The sequence below is a fragment of the Protopterus annectens genome, chromosome 17.part0, assembly GCF_019279795.1.
Source record: "Protopterus annectens isolate FY-2018-M chromosome 17.part0, PAN1.0, whole genome shotgun sequence".
Taxonomy (NCBI): domain Eukaryota; kingdom Metazoa; phylum Chordata; order Ceratodontiformes; family Protopteridae; genus Protopterus; species Protopterus annectens.
The window spans coordinates 834359695-834382483 of NC_056751.1; the positions used below are offsets into that span (position 1 = coordinate 834359695).

The 22789-nt window shown below is 44.7% G+C and overlaps 1 protein-coding gene across 1 annotated transcript in view; it reads right to left on the reverse strand.

Moving 5' to 3' along the window:
* HIPK3 (homeodomain interacting protein kinase 3) overlaps positions 1–22789 on the reverse strand; it is a 969278-nt gene that overhangs the window by 169193 nt on the left and 777296 nt on the right. Inside the window, exon 10 of the mRNA XM_044059447.1 lies at positions 7859–8005. Within this exon, the coding sequence (XP_043915382.1) occupies positions 7859–8005 (147 nt within the window). The remainder of the gene's footprint in view (positions 1–7858; positions 8006–22789) is intronic.

Sequence of the window (22789 nt, forward strand, 5' to 3'; positions counted from 1 at the left end):
CAGCAGACGCCATTAGTTCAGTTTTTCTTGCCCTAACCTGTCAGGAACCCCAAGTAGGAGGCCAGGTTCTGGTGGAAGAACACCACCAGTGGAAAATAAATACCAATATGTCCCTTGTAAGGAAAGGAGAACAACAAGTTAGAAAAGTAATAAAAGGAGAAAGAGAAGAAAGAGGGATGGAGGGAGGGAAACCAGGACTGCAACATTGAATACACTCGAACATGAACATTTATGGCAAGTGTACACAACTGTACTATGTTTTTCATGTTTCACTGCTGCAGTCATCACATTTGGGTTGATTCCCAAAGCTGAGGAAAAGGATGGAGGCAGTCAAGAAGACTGGTGGCTGGCTAGGATGCCCTGCAAGACTGCAGAGGCAAACCCTGCCCTGGATTTGGAGAAGACATGAAGGTGGTAATGCCTGGTGAAGGTATGAACAAGATGTCCATGTTGCAGCCTCCAGAATGTCCCTGGTGGGGCTCCTCTGAGGAAAGTTGCAGAGATGGAGGCTGCTCTGGTGGAGTGTGTTCTGACCTCCTTAGGCAGAGGTTTCCCGTGTTGCTTGTAACAGAAATAGATGCAGTGTTTGCCTGGATATGGCTTTGCCCTCTGCCCCTGCAGCAAAGCTGACTAACAACTGATCAGTCTTTCTGAATGACGTAGTCCTGTCTAGATAGAATCTGAGCTGTCTGTGCACATCTAGAGAGTGCAGTATGCTTTCCCCCTTGTTTTGTGGGTGGGTCAGGTGGGCAAATGAATGGATTGGATGAGAGCCACTCTGGACACCACTTTTGGCATGAAGGATGGGTTAGTCCTGAGGGAGACCCTGTCAGCATGGAAAATGATGAAAGGCTCTATAGCCATTAGTGCTTGCAGCTCAGATACTCTTCTTGCTGAAATGAAGGCCAGAAGCAAGGCTGTCTTCCATGAGAGAAACTTTAACTCTGCTGAAGCTGCTGGTTCAAAAGGGGGCAGGGTGAGCTTTTCCAACACAAAGGTTAGGTCCCAAGCTGGGGTAGGTGCTCTTCTGGGTGGCCTCAAGTTGCTAGACCCCCATAAGATCTGTTTGATGACAGTGTGAGAAAAGAGGTTGCTTAGTGGTGACATAAGCAGAGATAGCTGAGGCATGAATTTTAATAGAGGAAAATAATAGACCACTGTGTAGTACGTCAGCTAGGTAATCCAGGATGAAAGGTAGACAGGGCTGTGCCGTATCGGCTCCCTTAGCCTGGATCCAGGTGCAGAACCTTTGCCATTTGTCAGTATAAGACTTCCTAGTGCTATGGTGTCTGGCCTCACGTAGAACATCTAGAACCTGTTTATGGAGACTGGCCACTTGGTACAGTAGTCAGGGAATAAGCCAGCTGCAAAATTGAGGGTCGGCAATTGGGGATGCATGAATTCTCCTTTCCTCTGGGTCAGGAGTGTTGGGATCTGAGGGAGATGCCATGGTGGCAGAGGGGACAGGCTGTGCAGCAGTGGGTACCAGTGCTGGTGTAGCCAGTCTGGGGCAATCAGGATTGTCCTCGGTTTTTCTTTTGAGCAGTACCCTGGTAATGAGAGGCAGTGGAGGAAATGCATAGACTGAGAGGTTGACCCACTGGAAGGATAGAGCATCCACTTTCCAGGTTCTGCAGTGAGGCTCCCTGGTGCAGAACTTGCTGAGTTGATGGTTGAAGTGGGAAGCAAAGAGGTCGACCTTTGGGGTGCTCCATTTCTGAGTTATAAGGGTGAAGGTCCTTATGTCTAGCTGCCACTCATGTGGGTCCAGAAGATTTCTGCTTAAGTTGTCTACCAGAGAGTTTAGAGAGCCTGACAGGAATTGTGCTAACGGGTGTAGTTGCACGGCTGAGGCTGTGTGCCAAAGGGTCATGGCGAGCCTGTATAGAGAGTAGGTGCGAGTCCCTCCCTGCTTGTTGATATACCACATCACAGTGGTGTTGTCTGTTTTGATCAGTAGAGTCCCTGAGGAGAGAAGCGGTCTGAATGCTGTCACTGCGTGCTGGACAGCTAATATCTCTTTTTGGTTGATGTACAAATGTATTTGATGTGGGCTCCATTGGCTCTGTATGAACCTGCCATCCAGGTGTGCACCCCAGGCATAGTCTGATGCATCTGTGGTGAGGGTCTGGGTGGTGTGGGGTGGTGAGACGGGTAGTCCCTTTTTGTGGCAGCATGCTGCTGCCCACCAAAGAAAATCTTTCCTTAAGCAAGGTATCATTGTATAAGAGTTTCCAGGTCTTGAGAGTGTTGACACCAAAGGCTTTTAGGCACCACTGAAGTTTCCTCATATGCAGTCTGGCATATGGAATGAGTAGAATGCAAGATGCCATGAACCCCAGAGCTTGCAGGATTTTCCTTGTGGATAACTGGGGTGTGGTGGCTAGTTGAGAGAATAGGCTGTCAGATAAGTTTGCTTTTCTGGTGTAAGGAATGCCAACTGGGATGCTGTGTCCAAGCTTGCTCCCAGGAATGTAACTGGGTGGGTACTAGTTTGGATTTCTTTTCGTTGATAGTATACCCTAGGGAGGTCAGTGGGTCCTTTACAAAGGCCAGGTGCTTGAGCAGCTTTTCCTAAGTATGGGTAAATTTGAATATTTCTTTTCCTGCAAAATGCAATGGCGGTAGCCAGAGATTTTGTGAAAACTCTGGGAGCAGTAGATTAGCCAAAGGGAAGCGCAGAGAACTGAAAGTGCAGAGATCCTGCCCTAAAATGTAGTTATTTCCTGCATGATTCCCTGATTGGGTTGTGTAGGTAGGCCTCTTTTAGGTATAGGGTGGTTAGCCAAGCATCCTTGGAGAGCATAGGTAGCAGTTGCTGGAGGGTGAGCATTTTGAATTTTGGTAACACCAGGAAGGTGTTTAGAATGGCTAGATCAAGTATGGGTGCTCAGGTGCCCTCTTTTCTGGGTACCAGGAAGAGCCTGGAGTAGAAACCTTGGCCTACCTGTTCTGCAGGAACGTGCTCTATAGAGAGCAGGGAAAGGAGTTGCTTTTTGGCCTCTGCCCACTGGTTTGGAGGAAGATCTGGGGACACTTTTGGGGTAGGTAGAGTGTGGAAAAAAAATGTGTATCCCTGGGACACTATGTTGAGGACCCAGCGGTCGTTGGTAATGGTGGCCCAGCTGCTTGAGTGGAAGGAGAGTTTTCCTCCCAGGGGCAAGTGCAAGTGGGCAGTGATAGAGTGTGGAAGTGGAGAGTCATTGCAAGTTTTTACCATGAGGGATGGCTTTGCACTCCATGGTTTAGAAGTGGAGGTACTTCCATTGCTTTGATCTCTGCATTCCCTATGGCTGTTGTCGGGGGGTCTACTTCCCCGGGGTTTGGGCTGAAATTACCTGAAGGGGGCAGGAAAGGACCAGTGCTTGGAGGGGCAATGCCTACTGAACCTGGGTGGTTCGACCTGCAGGAAATCCTTAACTGTCTGCATATATTTAGCTTTTTCTTCCACCTTTTTTAAGACCTCCTCTGTCTTGGTGCCAAAAAAGTTGTCTTTGTGCAAGGATGCATCCAACAGTTTAGATCTGACATGGTCTGGCAAGGGCTGTTCCTTAAGTCAAGCATGCCTTCTAAGGACAGAACTGGTGACTGCTGCCCTGCAAGATGCTTCCAGGGCATCAAAACCACAGTGTAAGGTGTGCTTAGTTACTTGACTTGCAGAATGCATTAACTCTTGTAACTCTATTTTCTGCACAGGCAGGAAAAGATGATATTTTTGTTTGAGGAGTTCCATGGTTTGTTTGTTTGTGTCTTTTGGCTTTTCCCAGTTAGGGGTCACCACAGCGAAACTCCGGTCCGCTAATGATTGGCAGTTGATTTTTACGTACAGGCTTGCCAGGCCTGACGCACAACCTTCAACGAAGGTACGCCCATTCACGCATGTCTCCACGCAGAATGGTATGCTTCTGAAATTTTAGCATATGGAACTGACAATTTAGTGCTCTAATAGCAAGAGTAACAGAGGAGTACACTTTTTTACTCCATCTCTCTAATGCTCAAGAATCCCTATCTGAAGGGGTGGGATTCTTAGCAGAAGTTGCTTTAATTCCTTTAGGCCCTTGGTAGATAACCTCAGGGTCAGCAGTAGGATTTTTGAAAAGAAATTTGTGAGAGTCAGGGACTCTGTAATACCGGTTAGGTTTCCTGGGAGCAGGAGGGAGGGTTTCAGGAGTCAAACTAGAGTCCATGAAAACATCATCCACAACATCCAGGACAGGAGGAATGGCCAAGGGTCTGTGCTGCGGAAGATCTAAGAATTCCCTGAGTCTCTTTTTAGACTGAGGGTAGTCCTGACATTCCCACTGGAATTGCTCCCTTAAAGTATGAAGCGATGCCCCAAAGGAAAAATCTTCGGGTGGAGAGGATGAAGGAATGGAATCCTCTGCATCAGAATCCTCATAAGCAGAAAGGGGTTGCATGCCTTCATATTCAGATGCATCAGAGGTATCGGACTCCTGTTCAGATAACACATTTTCTTTTTTCGGCTTTTCCCGGTTAGGGGTTGCCACAACGGAACTCCTGTCCGCTAACGATTGGCAGTAGATTTTTACAGTGCCGAGATGCCTGCTCGAAGCCCAACCTTCAACGAAGGCATGCCCATTCACGCATGTCTTTCAAATGCCACTCGACCGTGGGGAGGACATGCAGACTCCATTCAGAAGACGCTCCAGCCGAGAATAGAATAGGAGAACCTCTTGCTGTGAGGTGACAATGCTACCACTGCGGCTTCCTGTTCAGATAACACTACTGGGGACAAATCTCTTTCTTTCAGATGGGGTAGCTTGACTTCCTCTGATCAGCATTATAAGGTCTTCCGCTATTTTAAGCATTTGGGACTGAAGCAAGGAAGCAGATGCCTGAGATAGGGTCGTCGGTTTCTTGGGTGTGGTTCGTACCCTGGGCCTTAGAAACCCGGTAGTTTTCGAAAGAACAGTAGACGCGAAAGTCGGTTTGTGTCGAGAATCGGTAGTGCAAAGTACTTCCCCGGAAGCCAGTGCCTCCTCAGCGGCTCCAGACCCATCCAAGGTAGATACAACAGCAGGATCCTTAGTCGATGAGTTTTGCGGCATACCGGACTCCGAAAGGGTCTCAGTAGCCGCCTGAGAAGCCACAGAAGCAGGCATCACGGGCTACAAAAGCCCCTCACTGAGGACCGGAGAACTGATGTCTAGCCTAATGGAAGCATTGTCGGTATGTTTGGACCTGTGCGGTCCGTCTCTGTCTTTATCCTTACGTTTTTTTTCAGAAGATCTGCTGTCGGATAGCTTACCGAAGCCATATCGGAAATCGAGGACTGTGAGCGAAAATATCTAACTACAATAAGGGCCCGACGATGTATAGTTCTGGCGTTGAACAAAGCACAAAAGCGACACAGGGGACGTTGTGGTCTGGGCCTAAGCAAATGACGCAGTAAGAAAGTCTTGGTGTGGTATTTGCTTTCCACAGGCAATACAATTGCTAACTTTTTCTGACATTGGTTAGAGCAAGAAAAAAAGGATCCCCAACAGGGTACTTAGCTTAAGAAGACTTCAACTTCAATTTGGAAAACGAAAACTCAGGTAGCAGCCGACCGGCACTCGTGCGAACTGCTTCTGCTTTGGACTCCTCGGCAAGAAAGAGTGATGTAATGGCGTTGGCTGACTTACTTTATACTACTGACGACCTGACATTAGTCCTGAAGCAACAGCAACAGACGCAGAAATACTAAGCCTCTGGTATTCAAGCAGACTTAGGGCTACCCTCGCAGGGATAACCAAAATGTATTGATTGCAACAGTGAAACACAAAGAACATACGGTAATTGTGATCCCCCCAGTCGGATCAAAAGGGATTGGTGGATGTGAATGGGGAAAAACATTTTTCAGGTCCATAGAGTTTGGTGGATCCAAAAAACAGGAAGATGTCCTTGGATCCAAGGGGGTCGGATTTGACGTTTTTGCGAGTTTCCAAGGAAGTCCTTGGTAAGTCTGGTAGAGATCTCTTCTTAAGCTCATCAGAGCCACTCGATTTTGAAAGGGTTTGAGCCCCAGAGGAAGAGGTAGGCAGCAAACCCTTAAGAATCAATTTGTTTCTTGTATCAGATATGGCACTTGGAATAAAGGAGGCACAGATTTCACATGCTGACTTTAGATGCTCAGGAACCAGGCAATAGATGCACTTCTTGTGGGCATCGGATTGAGGGATCTTGTGCCCCAAGAAGTGCATCTTTTAAAACCCAAAGATTTGTCCGACATAATTAACACACGCACGTAGGTTAACCCAAAAAAACAACTCCTAGCACTATTCAAAGACAATAAAGCCAAATACTAACAAACAATAAGTAAGTTGCAACTGATACACAAACTTTTTTTTGTTTATTATATAGGAAATACAAGAAGTGTCAAGGCACTTAAGGAAAAGATAAAGACAAACACACAAAAAACAAAACAAACACTCTACCGCTAGTGGAAACTAAGAGAAGTGATGCTAGAAATGAGAGACTATATAAGAAAGACCAGTTAAATAAAGCTACAATAGTAAACTTTGAAAATTCTAAGGAAAAAAATAGCCTCACGCTTGAGACCAAGGATCTGCGCCTTGACTGTATGGTGGCAAATGAGATCTGAGGAGTTGGGGATGGTGTGGTGCATTACAGGTAGAGGGAGGAGCTCGAGATTAGGATCCAAGTCTTGAAAATGTGGCCAAGTTGGATCCGAAAACCCATCAGTGAGGAATAATGAAAAGGGCAACATCGGATCCTAACCCTATCTGATACAATGAGACCTCTTGGATGGTCCTTTTTTCTGTAGAAGAGATATAATTTTTCTTTAGACCAGTTTTTGCTAGATGGATGGTACTTCCATGAGTGATCAATGTGTAAGAGGAGGAGTATCAAAAAAAGGGGATCATACCGCCTCTGAAAGGTATTCTTCTCACCCAAGAATCCTGAGTAATGGCTATTCATGCAAGGGAGTAGAGGAATAAATGAGCCTCTGCTGTCTCCATAGGGTAATGGTTCGGCAGTAACTGAGGGACGGCAAGGTTGCATATCAGAAAAAGGACAATAACCCTGACCTCTGGGTCTGTATCCATTAAGGAGGCTGTCTCTGTGATGCCCTCCTCTGTCAGAAGTGACTTGAAGGGTTGACATCGGGATTTTTTAAACCACAGGTATATGGACCCATTTTGGTTCCTACTTTAAGATCACTGTGGGGTCTCAAACCAGACTCCTACATCAGACAAAGTTTTCCCATCTTGTTCACATGGTGCAAACTACATGGCAAGACCTACCTTAAAATGACACTAGATGATGCCCCTCTTATATCATGGATGTGTGTGTATGTGTGTGTGTGTGTGTGTGTGTGTGTGTGTGTGTGTGTTGGGGGAGGCACCATGACTCAAAAGTGGCAAACCAAAACACATCCAACTGGGACACTGCCTTGTCGCATTGTGGTCAAGAATAGCAGAGATGACAGCCAAATCCTTATTCATTTAGATAACTGTTCTGCTCTCCACCTGGACAAAGATGGCAGGCAGACTTGCACCCAGTTGAGGGATTGTCTCTAATAGCACAAAGTATACAGAGAAGACAGGGAAACAAACCTTTACTATTCGGTATTAAAAATTTCTGAGATGGAAAGCTGCCAGTCCACAGCTATGTCCTGTAAAATGTAACAGTCCTGGAAGGGAAAAACTAGCTTTAGAAACATTACAAGACCTTAGAGTTTAGGGGATACAGCTCTGTGTGCCCAGAGCTGTAGTAATATAGTGGACATACCATAAAAAATGTACAGACTTGCATATAACATTACGAAACAATATTACAAAATCTTCATTAGCAGCAGCACCTGTGTAAAATATGCTGCATTATGCATTTATACCTGTTTGGTCTTTTACAAGGCGAAGGGCTGGACTCTGAAGAATCAGAAGAACTGGTGCTGAGAGTGCTGTCAGGGCTACTTAAAGAACAAACCCGATCAATATTTAGTGTATTTTCACAGGCTTCACAACCTGGACTGCCTTTACATCTGTCAAAAACAAAAAGATTAAATCAGTTTTAAAATACAATTAAAAATACTACTATATCTGTTCAGAAATCTGCTCAGACTGTTCTGCAGACAAGCTTGTTGTTCTGTTTTTCCTTCATCCTGTAACATGAAGGTCATGAAAAAGTACAGTTATGTATACTTAACATAAATGTAGATATTCAAGTGTATTCACTGTTGCAGTCCTGACTTGTGGTATTTCCTGCTGTGGAAGCCCTTTGCCGGCCTGACTACCACAGTGACCCCCCCTTCCTAAGGCTGGCAGATGTCCTATCCCGATGTCAGTATGCTTGGGTATAAAGGGAGCCAGCTGACACCATGACATTAGTTTTTTCCCACCTCCCAAGAAGGTAGGAGCCCCCAGAATGAACCATAAGCAAGGGTTCATGGCAGAAAATGGACCTTGCATGGAGAACACCCAGGGAGTCCTCCGGTTAGTGAAGAAGACAGGCAGACTACTACAGTAAGCAAAAGGAGAAGGAGAAATGGAAATAAGACTGCAACAGTGAATGCACTTGAATATCTACACTTATGGTAAGTGTACACAACCATACTATGTTTTTCATGTTTCACTGCTGCAGTCCTGACTTGTGGGATGATTCCCAAAGCTGAGATACGGGTGGAAGGAAGATTATTGGGAAGAGAGCATGGCAGTGGCAAATCCTGCTCTGGACTTGGAGAAGACTGATAAGGGGTAGTGCTTGGTAAACGTATGCACAGATGACCAGGTAAGCAGCTTCAAAAATGTCTTTGTTAGGGACTCCCTTTCAGGAAGGCAGCAGTGGCCTTAGTAGAATGAGTCCTGACAACTTCAGGTGGCTTTTTACTATGATAGCTGTAACTACAGGAAATACAATAAGAGATCCGATTGGAGATCATCTGTTTGGAAACTGGTTTCCCTTCAGAGCCAATGGCAAAGGAAACAAAGAGTTGGTCTGATCTCCTGAAAGATTTAGTTCTCTCAAGCTAGTAGCGGAGCTGTCTATGCACATCCAAGAAGTGAAGGATTCTCTCTCCCTGGTTCTGGGAATGGGGGAAGAAGGTGGGCAAGTGTATGGCTTGATTCAAGGATGCGTCTGTGACCACCCTGGGCATAAGGGATGGGTTAGTCCAGGATGGATACTCTGGGTGGAATAAGATAAATGGTTCCACTGCCACAACAGCTTGCAGCTCAGAGACCCTCCCAGCTGAGGTGACAGCCAGTAAAAGGGCAGTCTTTCAAGTTAAGAATTTTAATTCAGCAAAAGTTGAGCGTTCAAAGGGGGGTAGTGTCAATTTTTCCAGACCAAAGCTGAGGTCCCATGGAGGTGTGGTCGTCTCCAGGGAGGTCTGATGTGAATCACTCCCATAAGGACTTGCTTCTGCAGGAGGTGGGATACATAGGAGGAAGAATAGGGATGTAGGATGAAATGGCAATCTAAAATGGCAGAGATATTGGCTCAGTTAGGATTGAGGCCCTGCTGCTGGCACCAAATGGAGAATCTTTTCCACTTGGCTGAGTATGACTTCCTAACTCTAAGCCTTCTAACCTCATTGAGAATGTCTTGAACTTGTTTGCTTAGGGTACACTCAGATGTTGGTGGATTATTCAGGCTGAGAATCAGAGTCTGCAGGTTGGGATGCACAAATTCCCCTTGTCCTGAGTCAGAAGGTCTACTCCCTGAGTTCTACTCCCTGAGGTAACTTGTCATGTATTTTCATTGGTTAAGCTTTGTAGCAGAGGATACTGGTGCTGCCTCGGCTAGTCTGGGGCTATGAGAATGACCTTTGGGCCTTCTTCCCTGATTTTTAGGAGGACCAGAGGAAGAAGAGGTGAGGGGGGGGGGGGCATAAAGGAAAAGATGGCTCCAAAGGAAGGAGAAAGCATCTGTCCTCCAGGCTGTGGGTAGTTTGCTCCTGGAAAATAATCTTTTTAGTTCAGCATTTTCTTTGATGGCAAATATGTCTACCTGTGGGGATTCCCATTTCTGGATTACACTGAGAAATGCTTCCTGATGCAGATACTACTCATGGGGATCCATCAAGTTCCTGCTGAGATGATCTGCTTGTTTTGAGACTGTTTTGAGTACCTGAAATGTATTGTGCCATGAGGTGCAAACCGAGAGAGTGAGCTATCTCCCAGATCTGTACAGCTAGTCAACAAAAAGGGAGTGAGTGCCTCCTTGTTTATGTACCACATGACTGTGGGGTTTTCTGTTTTGAATAGTAGGACCTCTGGTTTCCATTTTTTTTGAAAGCTACTAGGCCCTTATGAACTGCCATCAGTTCCTTCCAATTTATGTGCTTGTCTCAGAGCTGAATTTCCCATCTGCCTTGGGAATGAAGGTGTTGGAAATGGGCCCCCCAGGCTGTCTCTGAAGCATCTGTGGTTAAAGTTTGGCCCTGAGGGGTGTATCTGAAGTAGAGACCCAGGTTTAAGCACATGCCTGTGTCTACCATGTAAATTCCTGCTTGAGGCAAGGGATCAGCTGAATTTCTGTCTCCAGGGACTGTAAGTGCTGGCACCACAGATTCTTGAGGTACCACTGTAGTTTCCTCATGTGCAGCCTGGCCACAGGGATCATGAGGACACAAGAAGCCATGTAGCCTAACGCTTTGAGGAATTCCCTGGCGGAGAGGGATTGTCCCTTCATAAGGTTTTGAAAGTACTGAGTCAGGAAGGAGACTTTTTCTGGAAGGAAGAATGCTTTTTGAAGGGAGAAATCCAGAAGAACCCCCAGGAAAACTATCCTTGTGGAAGGGTCTGTGTTGGACTTGCAAAGATTTAAGGTGAACCCCAAGGAGGTGAGTAGGTACTAAGTGAAGGCCAGATCCTTGAGGAGCTTTGGCCGACTAGTGGCTTGAATAAGGCAGTCGTCTAGATAGGGGTAAATCTGAATCCCTCTTGTTCTGCAGAAGGCAAGCAAAGGAGCTAAACACTTTATGAAGACCCTGGGAGCAGCAGACAAGCCAAAGGGCAGTGCAGATAATTCAAAGTGACTGGTCGTGCTCCGAAATGTAGAAAACGTCTGCAAGATTCCTCTACAGGAATGTGCAATTAAGCATCTTTTAGGTCCAGGGTGACCATCAAGGCCTGAGGGGCTACCATGGGAAGAGTCAGCATTTTGAATTTTGGTACCAGCAGGGACTGATTGAGGGTGGACAGTTCTAGAACAGGGCGTAAAGAGTCCTCCTTTCTGGGAACCAGGAATAGCCTGGAACAGCACCCCTACCCTATTTGGTGTTCTGGTACTGGTTCCACTGAGCCCTGTGAGCACAGGTTGTGAACTTGAGAAAGGGTGTATCCTCTGATTTTTGTGGAATATCCAGGTAACCTTAGTATTTTAATGGCTCTTTACAAGAGAGCCTGTAACCATTTGAGATAACATTCAAAACCCGCTTGTCTAAAGGAACGAGGGATCAGTTTTCTTTGAACAGAGACAGTCTTCCACCAATCTTTTCTGGAGAGGGTGGGGTGTGGGGAAAAGGAGGAGGAGTCACTGCTGCTCTCTGCCAGGGCCCCGTGGTCTAAAACTCCACTGCCTGGGGGCTTCCGAGAACCAATGCCGGGGCCTTCATGATTGATGTTGCCTTTAAGGCCTTTCCCTCTGGGGTTTCCTTTGTCTGCTTTTTGACTGAGATGGAAAGGAACAGTGCTTAGCAGACAAATTCCTACTAAACCTAGGAGGGTGAACTTGGAAGTCTTTGGCAGTCTGCATAGATTTAGCTTTATCTTCCATCTTTTTGAGCACACCCTCAGCTTTTGGCCCAGCGAGGAAGTCCTTACCTAGGGGAGCATCCAGAAGGTTGGATTTGACATGGTCTGGTAGGGTCTGCTCCCTATGCCAAGCATGCCTTCTAATGACACAGCCAGATGCAGCAGCTCAGCTAGAGACCTCCATAGCATCATAGCCACAGTTTAATGTGTGTGTAGCCACTTGGGAGCTGGAATGGCAAAGGTTTAACAATTCCTTGGAAATGTTCTTGTTCTCCAAGGAGGATATCTTTTGCTTCATTTGATCTAAAATAGTTTGCTGGGATTTTATCACATGAAACTGGTAGTTAAGGGCCCTCATGGCTAGGGTAGCAGAAGTGCAAACTTATTTTTTACCAAACCTATCAAGGGCTCTGCTTTCTTTGTCAGCAGGTAAAGGTTTTTTTGAAGAGCTGACTCGTGTTCCCTTGGGCCCTGGAGTGACAATCTGTGGATCAGCAGAAGGATTTTTGAAGAGGTATTTATGCTAGTTCAGCACCCTATAAAACCTGTCTGATTTTCAAGGTGCTGGAGGTAGAGTATCTGTATTCAGGGAAGAATCAATAAAAACATCCTCTACCACCTCCAATACAGGAGGAACAGCCAAAGGTTTGTGTTCCAGGAGGTCAAGGAACTCACTAACCCACTTTTTAGATTGTGGGTATTCCTGTGCCTCCCACTGGAAATGTCCCCTCATGGCATGTAGCATTTGTCCAAAGGTGATGTGTTCAGGACAAAGCTCAAGCCAGATTCTCTTCAGAATCTGAATCTTCAAAGGAAGTAAGGAAGGGTACCTCCTCAAAGGAAGACTCCTCCTGGTCAGAATCCTCATCTGAATCAGGAGGTTCAGAGAAAACTTCAGGAGTAGGATCCCTCTTCCTTTTCCTTGGGGAAAATTCCAAAGGGGGCTGCCTAGCTCTGACTAAGATAAGGTCCTCAGCTAACTTGATCAGATCTTGCTGATATCCTTGTGTATGGGAACTGGTAGGCCTAGGCATAGGACCGGAGGTAGAACTCTTCTTAGAGGCAGCTCTGGTCTTGGGCAGACGGTGAACAGTTGTCACCAGAGGACCTAACCTTGGGTCTTTCTTCCTTGTTCTCCTATGCTTAGAGAGCACACCTCTGGCGGACACCATCGAACAATGTGAAGTAGATGGCAGACTAAGATGCCTGGCTAAGATTTTGGCCCTACTCCTGATGGTCCTAAAGTTGATACGGGCATAAAAACAGCAATTTGGGACATTGTGATCGGGGCCTAAACAGGTGGCACACAATGTATTAAAGTCTCTGTGTGGGATTTGCTTACCACAGTAGTACAACTGTTAACTTTATCTGACATGGGTTAAAGCAAGAAAAAAGAGAGAGTTCCCCAACAGGGTAGTTAGCTTTTAGATGGCTACTCTCTGGTGCAGACCAAATGATGTACTGAAACACTGCTTCTGGCTCCGACGGCCAAAAAAAGACTGATTTCATGGTGTCAGCTGGCTCCCCTTATACTCAAACATACTGATGTCAGGACGTCTGCCAGCCTAAGGAGCAGGGGGACTTTTACTCTGGTAGGAGGGCTGGCCAACGGCTCCCACAGCAGGAAATCCCACAACTCAGGACTGCAACAGTGAAACATGAAGAACATGTGGTGTGAAATCCAGTATGCATGTGGTCTCAGTTTTGTTTTGTGCACATGTGGAAGTTTGATGCTAAGCGACTTTAACTGTGTTTTTGTTGCAGCCACACCTCAAAATGAACACTTTTTGATCAATAGTACCTACCTGGTTACGAAATGCAAACTATGATAATACTGAAAACCAATCTAAAAAGGAAATACACATACTACAAGTACAAAGCTCACAAAGACCACTGTTAATGTCCATCTAAGTTTGAGTATCAATTGTTCTTGGTTCCTTTCCTGCAATAGACATCTTGTATTATATGTGGAAAAATAAATTAATATTTTTATGCATCTGTAAATGGCTACATCATTAGCTATACCCACAGGCAAAAAAAAAGTTTATGCAGGTTTCAAGGAAAGTCATGGATGACCTAAGTGAAACGGCATCTATCAATAGCTTCAATTATCAGCTGACTGTCGCACTAACAGTCAAAACTGATGTCACTGTTCATGAATATCTTATACACATCAATAAGCCTCAATAAAAAACAAAGCTTTCAACATGTTAAGAGGCTGCACTACCAAAAAAACCCAGGAACAAGCTGGTATGGAAGGGCATTCTGCCCTTTACTATTTCTTCTGCTGCTGCTATAGCTGGGGCTCAAATCCCCTCTAAGAAACTGGTTAAGGGGAAGCCAGGCTTGACACCCAAAGATAAAGAATCTCACAAGAGGTCACTGGATCACACATCCTTTTCAGCTCCTTCTTTGGAGCCCTCAGCTAAGACATCAAAAAAATCTGATCTGACTACTTCAAAATCAAAATCACCCCAGATCTGATCACCTCCATTCCTATAAGATCCAGTCACTTCTCAGCTCCCTTCCCCCTTCTTGGAGAGATCTCCCTGCAGACAATAAAAACCTCCATTTTCCACATCTTCTATCAGGTCTTCCAGAAGTTTATCTGAGGCTGATACCGAGATGATGATGACAAAATTCCTTAGAGCTCAGATCCAGATGGGGGTACTCCTGGCTCTGACTCCAATCGGATCTACGAGCCGACTTTTGTCTACTTCCCCGATGGACTTGCCTCTGATCCGACCCAATGTTTCAGAGCTCTCAGATCCGAGACCCCTGGAGGTGTCCTCATTAGAGCCAAAGACAGTCTGTTCTTTGACTCCAGTCACATCCCTACATCGCCTGGCCACAAGCCTTTTGGAGCTGCAAGATTCTAGGAATTGAAGGTTGGTACCAGATCCGGAGGTGCGGGTGTGGTTAAGGGACTCCGAAGTTATCAATGCCCTCTCTGCCCTTCGGGGCTTCTGCGCTGGAAATCTTGGGTATGAATCCTTCCTTGGGTGGACTGCTTGTGGGGGTGCAGGGGCAGACAGTTCAGAAAACACAGGCTCCTTTGCCACTGACTTCAGTTTCCCCCAGTCCCCCAAATGTTCTGCCTTTGAGATAGTGGACAGGAGCCTCCTCTTTATATAAAGAAAGGACATCCCAATCCCCTCAGATCAGATCACTATACCTCCTTTGATTCTTTGCTCTGAGACTCATTCGTCCATTCCACTGGGACAGCCAGCCCGATCAAGTCTCCAGTAACCTCATCTCCTCCAATACTTACCCAGACCATTCTACTGAGGATATCCCTTGGAAGAGAACGTGTAAAAACAGTCATCTAGATTTCCCTCCGGAATCTCTCATGGAGAAGGCACCGCACCTCAGTGGCAGAGGTGGCTTGCAGAATCAGGGGCTCCTGGACTCCTCCTCGAACAAGCCTTACCAGCACTCATGAAGGAGGCCTGACTGCCCCCCCCCACCCTGGAGGTAGTCGGGGGGTATTTGTCTCTGCACCAAGGAACCTGGCTATTCATAACAAAAGATTCCTGGGTGCAATATTCATAAAAGATGGGTTCTTGTCCACTAATGCCCGGCCAGAGTATAAAAGCTTCACTTTCCGAAGGCGTACATATGGATGTTGATGACCTCAGTTAATCTGTATACGGTTAAATAAACAAACATACGCACAAGATCCTCAGACTATCTCCATGCCAGTGGCCTGAACACATAGCTTGGACAGGGAAGTAAATCCCCCCAAGGAGTGATGTAGTAAACTGGTAAAATGTGTGTGTGTGTGTGTGTGTGTGTGTGTGTGCAGGAGTAGAGAAAGGCGATAAGGAGGAAGGGACGGAATGCTTAAACAGTGATCAGTAGGACATCTACTGTTATTAAAGTTCTGACACAACTGTACTATGTCCTGGCTGAAATCACTGCTGCAGTAATCATAACAGATGGGGGATTCCCACAGCTGTAGAGAAAAAAGGGAACAGGGCTAAACAGAGGCTGTAGAATCCAGGTGTCCAGACAGAATTGTTCTAGCAAAAGACATCCTGGATCTTGAGAAGGTGTCTCACTTAGTGTTGAGTGAAAGTGTGGACAAAGGACCAAGTGGCAGCTTCTAAAATGGATGCGGTATCTAGACCTTTGTATAAGGCATCAGATATAGCCACTGCTCAAGTGGAATCTGCTTTTGGACAGGAGAGCAAAGTTTTACCATGGCATGAATAGCAGGAGGAGACTGCTTAGAAATCCAGGTTGCAATAGTTTGCTTAGAAACTGGTTGTCCCAGCTTGGAGTCCATGAAGAAGACAAAAGTACAGTTGTGTACCTACCATAAATGTAGATGTTTGAGTGTATTCACAGTTGCAGTCATTACACTTGGGTTATCCTGCTGGCAGGCTACCCGCAGTCGGCCTGAATTCCAAAGTCCTGGTCCGGCGTCGGTTGCTGTCGCCTCTTCCCTGACGTCAGTGCGCCAGGGGAATGCAAGATGCAGCAGACGCCATTTTCTTCAGTTTTTCTTGCCCCAGATGTCAGGTGCCGCCAAAAGTGTAGGCTAAAAACATTGCTTATAAAAAGCATGCACTAAAATAAACATTACCTTCATCTACAAGCAAATACACCACATAGGTTGTATAGAATAGAGAAGTACAGATAAGTCCCAGCAAAGAAAGGTGGGTGGTGGATGGGTAACCTGGACTGCAACTGTGAATACACTCAAACATCTACATTTATGGTAGGTACACAACTGTAACTATGTTCATCGTGTTTCACTATTGCAGACATTACACTTGGGTTGAATACCAAAGCTGAGGTTGGGTGGCTGGGTCTAAATAGAATTAGGAGTGGCTATGAGGCCCTGCAGAACTGCAGTGGCAAAGCCTGCTCTGGATTTAGAGTAAAGAGGTAAGGGGTAGTGCTTAGTAAAAGTGTGCACTGAAGTCCAAGTTGCAGCCTCCAAAATATCCTTGGTTGGTACTCCTCTGAGGAAGGCTGCTGCCCTGGTAGAATGTGGTCTAATGCCATTAGTCACTGATTTGCCATGTTGTGAATAGCAGAAACAAATGCAGTGTCCTATCCATTTTGAAATAGTCTGCTTTGAAATGGCCTTTCCTTGTGATCCTGAAGCATATGCCACTAAAAGTTGTTCAGTCTTTCTGAAAGCTTTAGTTTTGTCCAAGTAGAAGCGTAGCTGTCTGTGTATGTCCAAAGTATGCAGAAGTCTCTCCCCTTTATTCTGTGGGTTTGGATAAAAGGTAGGCAAATGAATGGTTTGGTTAAGAGCCACACTGGACACTACCTTAGGCATAAATGTTGGGTTTGTCCTTAGAGAAACCCTGTCCGGATGGAAGATAATAAAAGGTTCCACAGCCATTAATGTCTGTAACTCTGAGACTCTTCTTGCTGAAGTTATTGCTAGGAGCAGAGCTGTTTTCCATGATAAGAATTTTATCTCAGCTGTATTGGCTGGCTCGAAAGGAGGCAGTGTGAGTTTTTCCAAGACAAAATTGAGGTCTCATGCAGGTATTGGTGCTCTCCTTGGAGGTCTTATGTTTTTGGCCCCTCTGAGGAACTGTCTAAGCAATGGATGTGAAAAAATAGGTGGGTCTGTATTGTAATGAGCTGAAATGGCAGAGGCATGGATCTTAACTGATGAGAAGGATAGGCCTTTGTCCAGCATCTCAGTTAGGTATTGTAAAATCTGAGGAATATTTGGTACAAGCGTGTCAATTCCTTGTGCCTGGTTCCAAGCACAGAATCTCTTCCATTTTTCTGCATAAGATTTTCTAGTGCTGGGCCTCCTTGCCTCCAAAACAACATCCATAACCGCTTTAGAGAGAGGTGTATTCTGAATGGTTACACTATCCGCCATGCAGCCAGATTTAGGGTTCTGAGTTGGCTGTGCAGGATCTGATTGTTTTGTTGGGTCAGTAAATGAGGAATTTGAGGCAATGTCCAGGCTGGGCCTTGAGACAAGCTCCTTAGGATTGGGTACCAGTGTTGGCGTGGCCAATCTGGGGCAATCAGTATCATTTGTGGCTTCTCTTGTCTGGCCTTTAGGAGTACCTTGGGGAGGAGAGGCTGTGGAGGAAAGGCATATACTGTAAGGTTGTTCCAGCTGAATGACAAAGCATCCACTTTCCGTGCTTGTTTGTGATAAGTCCTTGTGCAGAATCTCTGTAGTTGGCAGTTGTGAGGGGAGGCAAATAGATCTGTGTCTGGGCATCCCCATTTCCTTGTTATCATGTTGAAGATTTGTGGATCTAGTTTCCACTCGTGAGAATCCATGAGGTTTCTCCTTAGTTCGTCTGCCAGAGCATTTGTTTTTCCTGGCAGGAATTGTGCTTGCAGGTGTACTTGGTAAGTCAATGCTGTGTTCCACAAAATCATGGCTTGTCTGCAGAGGGGGTAAGAATGTGTGCCTCCCTGCTTGTTTATGTACCACATGACTGTAGCATTGTCCGTCTTTATCAGCAGCTGTCCTGGATGAAGTAGGTTCTTGAAGGCTGTCAGGGCATTTTTTACAGCTAGCATCTCTTTTTGATTGATGTGAAGATGCCTTTGGCTTGCGGGCCATGTGCCCTGAATACATTTTCCTGCCATGTGGGCCACCCAGGCATAATCTGATGCAGCTGTTGTTGGTGTTTACCTGGCTGTGGGTAAAGTGAATGGCTGTCCCTTGTTGTGGTGACAGGCCTGTGCCCACCATCAAAACTCTTGTTGCAGGCTAGGAATGAGTGAACTTAATGATTCCAGGCTGTGGCAATGTTGAGTCCAAACACTTTAGATACCATTGTAGCTTCCTCATATGCAGTCTTGCATATGGAATTAGCAGAATGCAGGATGCCATGTAGCCCAGAGCCTGCAGAATTTTTCTTGCAGATAACTGGGTCTTTGTTGCCATGCTTTTGAAGTAAGAAGTCAGTTGCCTTTGTTTGTCTGGCGTGAGATAAGCCATCTGGGCAGTTGTATTTAAGCTTGCACCCAGGAATATTATCTCTTGAGAGGGTACTAGTTCTGATTTCTTTTTGTTTACTGTGTACCCTAGGTAAATTAGTAATCTTTTTACTAACACCAGATGCTTTAGTAGAATGTCTTTGGTTTCTGCTTGAATAAGGCAGTTATCAAAGTAGGGATATATTTGAATTCCTCTGTCTGCAAAATGCAATTACTGGTGCCAGGTGTTAGAAAAATATGTATTAATGTATATGTTTAGTGCTTATTAGAAGCTAAAAAGGTTAACACATTTCATTCCATTTTATGTACAGCTTAATTCTGTATGAAGTTATAAGATGCTTTTTCAAACTGCAGTATGCTTTCTGAAATTGCAAGATGCTCTCTGACCTAGTATTTGCTAGCACAGCAAAATTCATGTTTATGCCTTTCGGGAATTTACTGAGAAGCAGGTGATTATCTGCTAGGTCAGGAAAATGAATGAATAGAACAATACTGTCTTCTATAACGTGATTGAATATGAACAATCAGCTCTGTTCGTGTTATGAGAACATGCACAGCTGCGGAAAAGAAAAGATACATCAAACAAAGACTGCTTGAAGAAATGAACTATGATCTGTACTTGCTTTGTGCTCAAATTAGCCATAGTACCTTGAATGGTAACATTGCATAGTGAGAAGTCCTATCTAACCGGTGGTCATCAAGGCCACGTTGTTTTTCTTAGGAAGTTTTTTTGTAAACTTGATATGCCAGCAGAAAATCATGGACAAACAGCTGCTGTGAAATAATATTGAAAGAACTTGTGATTTATTACGTCAGCTTAGTAGGCAATGCCTTGTAAGAAATCTATAAGAATAGCTTCACTTCCTGATTCTAGTTAGACAAACTCTGTATTAGCACGTTTTTGTCTCCTTGCTGCAAGATTAAAGTGCCTTTACCTGAACCTGCCGTGTGTTGATCATTTTAAAGTTGTTTTTCCTTTGACAGATTGGTCCTTCGGACTGGAAACTCTCACTTCGCCTCAGGTCAGATGGGCCAGGTGGCATGAAACCGTACGGGGAAGAGACCACATCGGTTCTTCTGCTTTGAAAGACCTCCGACTGAATTGTCGTTCAAAAGAGTCCAGCCACTTTTCTGATCTGCGACTGGAGGACGAGTTAGTATACGAACCAGAGACGGTCAATCACGGAGGCTCAGGTAAGGTGAGATTTACCTTTTTTCTGTTTTAGATCTGGGACTTGATTTAAATCATCTGTCAGGAGATTTGTTTTGTACAAGTCAGGGACAGAAAGATTGCAGTCTTGTCATAGATCAGGGAAACAGAATAGTTAAGACAGTTATTCTAGATAAACTGTGAAACAGAAAATCGTGGTACCACGTGAAAATAAGAAGGGTTACGTAACATTTTTTAACAGTCAGAACAATATGGGTAATAAGTGCACAAAAAGTTCCCAAGATCCACCGCTAACCGAAGATACAAAATATATGCAATTACAGCGTGCCGACAATGTTAGATACTATACAAAATGGGTTAATAAATATGAATTTAATGGCAAATTAGAAAAATCCTCGCTTATTAAACTTGTCAAACAGCTTAAAACCGACGCAAAAGGTCAGGCAAAAAAGCAACGTCAATTGGGTATTCATCAGGCACACAGGTGGATTGAGGAAGCAAACCGTAGAGAACAAAAAAGTAATATTTCAAAAGCTATGTTTCTAGATAAAGAAGACAATAATTTGGTAATAGCATCAGCCCCTCCGCCCCCCACACCAGAATATGAAGTGAGTGGACAAGCTGGTCCACCTCCGCTATACCCGGCTGTTACCGCAAAGCCAAAATCGTATGTTAGAGACTCCATCGAGACTAGGTCTCGAACACGTAACTTAAGAGGGGATACTGAGTTATATGAAATAAACAAAAATTCACGAGCTATGAGTGAAGAAGAGATATGTCCACTCATAGAAATACCAAATCCTCAGGCAGGACAGGACTCGACTCTCCTAGTATATAGACAGTGGACACCAGAAAATATCCAGAAAGCCACAGAGGGAATTCCCCATCCAAAAGTTAATTTTAAAAAATTCTTAAAAAACTTAGAGGGGATGAGGTTAAGTTATCATTTAAATTAAAAAAAAGTAAAAAAAAAGTAATCAGACAAATCGTAGGTCTAGATTGGCACATGATCAGTGGCAACTGGAATCCCCGTGACGCAGAACATAAGCCACTCCCACATAGCAACGCAGAACTGGATAACAGAGTAAAAGGTCTAACAGACCGAATCTCTGAGAAGTAAAAGCCTAGGGCAGACTAGACTTGCATTAATCAATGCATTCAACAAAAAGGTAAAACTGTTGACAGATATTATGCTAGATTATTAGAGTGTTTTAACAACCATTGTGAAATGCAGGTACCTGAAGACCAAACACATGATTCCCCATATGAGCAGCAATTAAAAAATGCATTTTTAAATGGCAGTATTTTGCCTATAAGCAGCTTTATTACAAAGCACATGGTAGACCATCATACGAGTAGATTACAGTACTACTTGAATATGCTAGGCATGCCGAAAGGCATTTTAACAGGAAAAAGAAAGCCCAAGTATTTTCTGTAGAAGATGGAGCAGAAGTTTATGTAGTACAGTCTGGAAAAAAGGGCAAGAAAAATGCCCAGGGAAACAAACAATCTGATAAACGATCAGAAGAGTTTGAAGAGAGAAAGAAAAGGGGTGAATGTTTTAAATGCGGAAAAAGGGACATTTAGCAAGGGATTGCAAGAAAAACAAGAAGGTAGCCATGGAATATAAGGAGGGTGAGGACTGACTATATGATAGTCAAGAATCACTAGAAGGGAATAACCAAGAAAAAACAAATGCAAATGTGGTAGAGGGAGTAGAGAATGTGATAGAAGAAATAGAGGAAGTACAAGAAATCACTGATGGTGAAGAAAGTGAAATTTTGGACTTAGCATTATTGAGCCTAGAGCTCTATTTAGCAGACACAAAACCAGAAGTTACACTTCTGGTAGAGGGGAGGGAAGTTAAATTTGTGTGACTCAAGGGCTTCACGAACCCTGATACATCCTTCCAAACTACCAGAAAATTCAGAATCACTTGATTACATATTAGTGAAAGCAGCTAATGGACAGCTGTATCAGGAGTCACTCTCCCACAACATAGCAATAACTGACCCTGTTTCAGGGATGACCCAGAAAAGCAAAATTGTTGTTTCTGCAAAATGCCCAGTGAACCTTTTGGGCAGATATCTTGTGCAGATATTTGGCATAGCAGTAGTACCGACTATGCAGGGTATGGAAGCACAGCGACAAATGGATACTTTTGTGGTGCGACCGGAGGGTAAAACATTTTATTAGTACAGCTAGGACTTAGTCACGACTGGTCCAGGGGCAGTAACCGAAGAACTGATGAACGTAGCCATCAGTAAGTCCCCCTCCCTTGACACTGATGAACAGCATTTGTTGCACTGTACTCTGTATTACTGTAGCACACCAGGACCTGATAAGGAATAGGAGCAAGAACTGTTTAAAAACCATGCAAACAGATTAGTATTACGTAATCTGTACTGGGACACAGAAGGGAACAGTGTAGTTAGCTGTTCATTGCCCCAGGAATTCTTTGCACTCTATAAATCTAATCGATTACCACATGTTAGTTTAACTAAGAACAAGAATGTGAAATGGGCAGATCTTGGAGAAAAAGTCACAAAGTGGGAAAAACAAACAGAGTTAGAATTGTCAGAACAGGGTGTACAGAAGAAGTTAAATTGGATAACACAGACACACCCAGCTGTACACTTGCAGTCTAGCGAGGACAGCTGATTAGCACTCTTACTAGAAGAGGAAGAAAAAGCTTTACGGAGCATACCAGAAACTCTCTGGTCAACAGGGAAATCAGATGTAGGACTAATTCGTACAGCAAGACCAGTTACTATTATGCCAAAATCAGCATTCAGACCTCAAAAGAGACAGTATCCCTTAATAAAGGATGCAGAAGTAGGAATCAAACCTATAACAGCAGCTTTACTTAAGGAAGGAGTACTGGTAGAATCTCCCAATTCACCATGTAACACACCCTTATTTCCTGTCAGGAAAGCAAACGGAGAATGGCGTA